Source organism: Frankliniella occidentalis, unplaced genomic scaffold (assembly GCF_000697945.3).
Source record: "Frankliniella occidentalis isolate FOCC.00 unplaced genomic scaffold, Focc_3.1 Scaffold45, whole genome shotgun sequence".
Taxonomy (NCBI): Eukaryota; Metazoa; Arthropoda; class Insecta; order Thysanoptera; family Thripidae; genus Frankliniella; species Frankliniella occidentalis.
In genome coordinates, this window is record NW_026267175.1 from 153,388 (window position 1) to 160,269 (window position 6,882).

General features: G+C 53.8%; 1 protein-coding gene across 1 annotated transcript in view; it reads right to left on the minus strand.

Moving 5' to 3' along the window:
* LOC113208979 (uncharacterized) overlaps window positions 1-3,595 on the minus strand; it is an 8,951-nt gene extending 5,356 nt beyond the window's left edge. The window contains exons 1-2 of the mRNA XM_052266992.1: window positions 3,537-3,595; window positions 921-1,294 (exon numbers count right to left, since the gene is read on the minus strand). Of these exons, the coding sequence (XP_052122952.1) occupies window positions 921-1,293 (373 nt within the window). The 5' untranslated portion in view covers window position 1,294; window positions 3,537-3,595. The remainder of the gene's footprint in view (window positions 1-920; window positions 1,295-3,536) is intronic.
* Between the last annotated feature and the right edge of the window lie 3,287 nt (window positions 3,596-6,882).

The following is a 6,882-nucleotide window of genomic DNA, read 5'->3' on the forward strand; positions in this document are numbered from 1 at the left end:
CGCCGCTCCCCAGAGCGCGCCCAGAGGCGATGACTCATGTGTCACAGCCGCTCGCGATTACTTGCGCCAAAATAAACCATCATGCCATACACGTTCGGGCGCACTGGAATATAAATCGTTCATTTTCAATCGACTTTTCCAAACTATTTGAAGTCATATTTCGTAATTTTGGAGAAGTTCCAGTTCTAGAAAAAGACGAAGAGGCCGGGAAAAGCAATTGCAGTTTTAAAACAACGTCGATGTTTCGTTTGGTAAATTAATTAATCGACTAATCTTCGTTCCGAAACAAAACTACCTTCCAAGACAGTGCAAGGGAAAAGTTAATAAATGAGGGGCGTTTCTTCTTGGTGCTATTTCCGCGGCAGGTGGAGCACGTCAAATAAGTTTGGGTGTCGGTTGAGCGCTACCAGAGGTGCACGCGGCGGAAAGAGAGACAGAGGAGGAGGATTGGGGGGGGGGGGCGGAAGGAGCAAAGCCAGCCCAATAAAGGTGGACCTGCCCTCGTCCTTCCGGCCCGCCGCCGCGGGAGCAGGAAGATCAACACGGACGTAGGTCATTGGCGCTGGGCCAGGCGCGGTCCCGAGTCAAGGGCAGCGCGACCTCCGCGGCCACGGCCTCCACGGCGTGCGGGGCGGGGCGGGGTCAGGGCGCGTCCATACCCCTCGCGCGTCAGCGCCGGCCGGGGGAATACCCCGCGAGAGATGAAGTACAGTCCTCTGGAGATCCAAGTGTGCGAATGTCGCACAAATGTAGGCGTGTGAATTTTGATTCAAATACTTGAGGACACAAGAGTTAAATTTTCCTGGAAAATTTACGCCTGTGCTTTGGTCTAAATGTGCGAATAGACATTTATTCACCAGCAAGTGTGTGATATTCGCACACTTGGGTTTTTAGTGCCAACAGTCAACAGTCACAATTACCTCGCTGGAGCTGCTGCAGCTGGGCGGCGCTGCAGTAGTCGGTGTCGCTGCCGCTGGAGGTGCTGGAGGCGCCCGTGCTGCTCGACGCGTCCGTGCAACCGGCCGAGTCCACGGCGCCGCAGTCGCCGCACGAGCCGGCCGACGAGAAGCGCCGCCGCCCGCCGCCGCCGCCCAGGATGTCCTGGCACGACTCGTACTGCGGGTGCAGGTGGAGCGGCGGCGGCCGCGACTTCTTGTGCGAGCGCGCCCGCGGCGGCCCCGAGGACGCCGATGACGCCGAGGACGCCGTCGAGCCGTCGGCGCCGGGCACCACGACGGGGCACGACGCGTACATCGTGGCGTCCCCTCCGGCCGGGTACCGGTTCAGGCGCATTCTGCAACAGAGAGGGGGACACAATGAGGACGGGCGGGAGCAGAGCCGAGCAGAGCCGCGGGGCCGCGGGGCAGCGCACACCGCAACAATGGCGCTCATCACCACCTGTTGACGATCTCTGACACTCGAGTTCCAGTTTCACATTTAGCTGTCCGTTCCGTTCCCAACCAACCCCGCGGTGTGGCTGCACTTTCTCCCCATGGCCCGGGCCGGGCCGGGAGCCGGGCCGCGAAGTCACGGGCGGCCAGCCACCGCGCCGCGGCCACCACCGGGGGGCTCGCGGCCTGCGGGGCGGGGTGGAGCGGCCGCTGGGCAGCACGCGCCACCGGGCGGAGCCATTACACGGAGATAAGGACCACTCGGGATTATTGAAGCGGAAATGAAAAGCACACGGAAGGCCCAGACGCAGTGACGGAGATATTCGTTCCAATCGTTCAAAAGGGATTAAACGCTTGGCACAGAGACAGACGCAGCATTAAATGTGAAAGTCAAGAAGTGTTTTATTTTCGTGTCCAGCAGTGGCGCGAGTCGGTCGTACTGCGGGTCGTACGTCTCGTCACGCCCATCAGCGGCAGCGGTGGCGGACGGCGCGCGCGGGACCCAAACACACACACATGGCGGGCAGGCGAGCCTCCGCGGCGACGAATTGAATGAATTAGAACTCGGGCCGCCCACTCACCCACAGCACAACGCAGCACAAGGGCCCGGCGAAGCGAGCGATCCACCGAGTACGGTGCAGCAGCAACTATAGTGGGTCGCATGTAAGATGGACGATTTTCCCTATGTACACCCAAGAGTAATGATACTAGTTGATTCATGGCTATTTAAATGGATTCACGACTTGGTTCAAGTGATATGTAATTGAATAATCAAGGATCAAGTACAATGCACTTGGACCCAGAACTCAGTTTTTGGGGTGTAGAAATCCCCTGTATGGAGGCTACCCACAATACTAACTCGCCTACTAGGCCTTAGTTAACCCCCGCTACTGGTGAGAAGGGTGCTAATTGTTGCTTCTTGGCAAATAAAAACGACCCCATTAAAACAACAACGAGCAGAACCCATTAAACGTAGAAAATTCTTCTCCACGCCTTCCCCTTGTCGGTTTACGTTCAATGAAACGTGTGTAAGAACTCCTCTTTCTCCCAGACGCAGGCACTGGCACACAACTCCCATCATCCGTCTACGAAGCGCGTCATCGCGCATCTGCTGCGCCTGTCCTGAGGAGCCTTCCCCCTCCAGGCTGGAGTCTAAATACGTCGCGACGTCGACGAGCAGCGAGAAAAAAAACAACTCGCGCCTATGCCCGTCTATGCCGTAATAAACAACGAGAGCATTTTGTTGGCGTCCTCGCACCGCTTTTTTCTGCAGCGCTGCAACACTGCTGATGGTCCTCGCGCATGCGCTGCGGGGGTAGAAGAGCCAGAGCGAGGCAACGAACCGAGCAACGAACTCATTTGGGCGGGCCAGGCCATCCCGTTGCAGCCATGTATTTTTTTGTTGTTCATATTTTTCTTGACATGAATTATACACGAGATTATACATACAGTTTCTTCCCCTTTCTTTTTTAATATTTTAATTTTGCACTGCATTTTATAATGATCCAGTGATTTTTGCGACTTCCTGCTTTTCGGCCGAAGAGGCCAGGGCAGACGGACGCGCCACCGCCCGTCCCCTCCCCTCGCTCGTCCGGTCCGGTACGCCCCGTGTGTGCGTTCCGATACCGCTCATTCGCCGCCCGGCGCCATATTCACACGGCGTGCAGGCATTATGCGCACGATCGCTCACTATGAATATGCATCACGCATCGGTACCCGGACGAGTCGACCGGACGTCGATGAAAGGTAGCTATAGACTAATTATGGCGGACCGTTTTGCTGCGTCGGGCGGGGCACTTTGTACACACATATGCCTGTCGTTCTGCCGACATCCTCGGCACGCAATAATCAGCGCGCTACACTGTAAAAGAAAACTCGAGCGGCCTTTCGAAAGAATGCCAAAAAATTTGCATGACGACACAGAAAAAACGACGTCCTAGGGTATTCTCAGGCACTTTTGAAAAAAAAGAAAGACAGGACGTCATTTTTACCGTGAAAGATACCGAATACTGCAAAACTGTTAGAATTGAAAATTGAAAAGAAAAGTCAGAGTTTGCGGTATGAAACCGAATTCACTTTAGAGTCCTGAAAAACTAAAGTAACAAGGCTACCAAAGTTGCTATGTGCTATGTATTGTAAACTTACATGTGCTTCTCAGACGAGCCAGTTTGTAGACGTGTAGACCTCGGAAGTCACTCGGATTTCTGTAACAGAAGAAAGCACACGGTCAAAAACAATCTAACGCCGGCGATTTCAGTGACGACTAGGGAGTTAGGAAAAAACTCGTACCACCCGCATATGTCGGATCACCTTGCATTTCTCTAAGAAGGAGACTACCTGCCACCGGGTCTGGAGGAAAGATTTTAATTCTCGCCTGGAGGAATGACCCGCGCGCACGCAAGAGCAGGGCGCCCGTCTTCGCCCGCGAAGAGTCCGAGGCAGTCCAGTCTGCTCCAGTCCAGCTCGCCATGAGAACTGGGCGCTTATTATGTGGTAATTGGCGGGACACGGTGCGATGCAGCACGGAGGAGGGATGAGACCGAGGGTTCCTTCACTATAAATTCTAGCGTACACCGATTTTTCTGTTTTTCTTGATTTTTTTCTGAGTTTTTGTGATTTTTTGGTGATTTTTTCTGACTTTTCGTTGATTTTCGTGATTTTTTTGTGATCTTTTTCATGATTTTTCAGATTTTTTTCAGATTTTTTCTAAGGTGTAGACTGAGTTTTTAAGTGAAGGAACCCTCGGATGAGACCCACCCCGCACCATCGCAGCAGCAAGGTGGAGAGGGGTAAGGCTTCGTACTCAATGAAAACTATATACAAGGAGAGAGAGGGGGAGGGGGGGGGGAGACTTCAAACTTGTAACTTAACAGCGAATTCGTTGTTAAGTTTTTTGACTGACTCCTTCGTGTTCAACAACAATGACTGTTGTCAAGTAACAACAGAAGTTGCTCATCGATAACAAAAAAGATGTCAGGGAAAGCGAAAGAGTTGGGAAGTGACAACAAACGTCGTCATAAAACAACAAAAGTTTTCCAGGCACAACAAATTTCTTGTTTTGGATTTTTCACAGTTAAGGGGGGGTAGCGAGCGAGCCCTGCGCCTGCGTTTTTGCACAGCGCCGCGAGCTTCCATGGTTTTTGAGACACCTCCTTTGCAAGGTGCAGGCTGCGCCGCCGGCCGGGTCCTTGAGGCGCTTCGTGACAAACCGACGGCACGGTGTTCTCGGCGTTAAAGATTAATGGCCCGCGCATGACGTGTGGGAGAGAGAGGGAGGAGAGGGGGGGGGGGGGGGGGGGGGGGGGGGGGGGGGAGGGGGGGGGGGGGGGGGGGGGGGTGAGGGACGGAGAGAGTGACAGAGACAAAGGCAGAGAGAAGGAGACATACAGACATGGGCTAGTTGGGCTAGTGTTCCACTACTGTCTAACGCAATAAGGTGAGCTACATACTATTTAGACATGACATATTAAAGGGTACCCCCCGCACACACACCGGACAATTTCGAAGTCGTACTCTTACTAACTAAACAAATTGTCCGGGGCATGTAAGGGTAGTCACCCTGCCTGTCACGTGGCCTATTTACCTCCTTAGATACCCGAGGCTTCCTGCAACTCGAAGACGAACACGCAATTTGTTTTATTTTCAAATGTCGCCAACAATGGCCCCCAGCCTTGTGCCGGAAAAATTACGATGACAGATGCAATTTCGACGTGAGCCCCTCACTGCTGGCGTCTGGCGTCCCGGTCGCTCTCAGCCCGCGCCCCCCGCCCCGCGCCCGGGACGGGGGAAGACCACACTAGGAATGCAACAATGGCCAATAAAGACCGTCGCGCAGCAGACGAGACGCGCGTGCGGCGCGCGGGACGCCAAAACGCGACAACAGAACGAGCGTTAAACAGCATTATGAGAGATTTCAGAGAGCCGCTGCGGCAGCACCGGGCCTGCGCGGGCGCGTCCCGCCGGGCGGAGGCGGAGGTTGGGTTGCCTACCCTCCCGCTCACAGGGGCGCGCCGGCCCGAGGCTGCACGCGCGAGCACGGCCAGCGCCATCCCCTGTGCAGGGTCGAGTCAGTTGGAGGGGCGAAGAGCACCATGAAATTTGCACGCGGGACGCGGGGTACAGTTTTAACCCACTGAAAAATTATTGTGAGGGTCTATAAGAAAATTGTTAAGAGAAAATTTCTCCAAGAAAACTTTCCTTAGAAAATTTCCCCAAGAATAATTTCTTTAGAAAATGTCCCCAAGAAAACTTTTAAAATTTAAATTTCCCTTATAAGACTTTCCTTGCAAAATCATCCTTACAATTTTTTTTAAGATTGTTCCATGATGTAAGTTGTAAAATTACAACTTGAAATTTCAAAATTTTAAGCACTTGGAGCTCGCCATCATCGCTACCACGATGTGGAGAGGGTATAGCCTCGCGGCCCTGACCGAGTGGGCGCGGCGCCCCAATCGGCTCCAATAGGGCGGCTGGGCCGCGCTCGCCATTCGCATAGTCTGCGGTCGGGCAGCGGCTAAACGCACTGCGGTCGGGTATCATTGCAAAGACACGTGCGCAGATAGGTGGATAGATAGATAGATAGATAGATAGATAGATAGATAGATAGATAGATAGATAGATGGGTGGATGGATGGATGGATGGATGGATGGATGGGTGGGTGGGTGGATAGCGAAAAACACCTCCAACGAGAAGAAGACTTTGTCATATTCACACGTCCTCGTCCTCTTTCCACGCTTAGCCGGGAGAGAGGCCGGGGTGTTTTGTAAAAGGAAGATGAGAAGGATACGAGGGAAAAGAGAGGCTGGCTCATTGAGAGAGGGGCACACAGTGGAAGAAGGGAGAGGGAGCGGTGAGAGAGGGTGGCACACGTGCCACGCCGTGTTGTGTTTGTCACGCTCGGATTGCCGCCACGCTCGCACGCCCGCACGCACGCCCGCGCGCCGTAGCGTGGAGGCCTCGGCCGTGTGTGCGCCGCAGCGGGCGCGACGAGCACGGGTCAGCTGAGCCGCCGCCCGCCCGGACCGAACATGGCCGAAGGGAGACGAGCCCCCAAACTGACACCTAAAACCGCGGAAGAAATATAACTGAGCTTGGGCTAGTAAAACAAAATAACAAGGAGGCGTTGGTAGCGGTGATAGGCAAACCCACCCGCATCCATGGTACAGTATAACCACAAAAGTGCGCGGCTTGAGTCAGCCACCTGGTAGTACCGATATATTTCTTTTTGTAGTGTGAATTGAATATGGAGTGGAATTGTAATCAAGCTGTGGTCAAGCAGTAGGTGTGACACGGCAGATCATCTCGTGACTCGAGAGTATTGCAACAGCCATCAGCATTATGACAGCACAACAGACGAATGAGTCTACCTTGTCCCTTCATTACTTTTCCTCGTCATTTATTTTTTCTCCTTTCAAGAACAGCAAGATGCTACATGCTGTGCGCGGCAAGGCTAAACAGCAGCACAGAGAGCGCGATTTCCAGAGGGGGGAG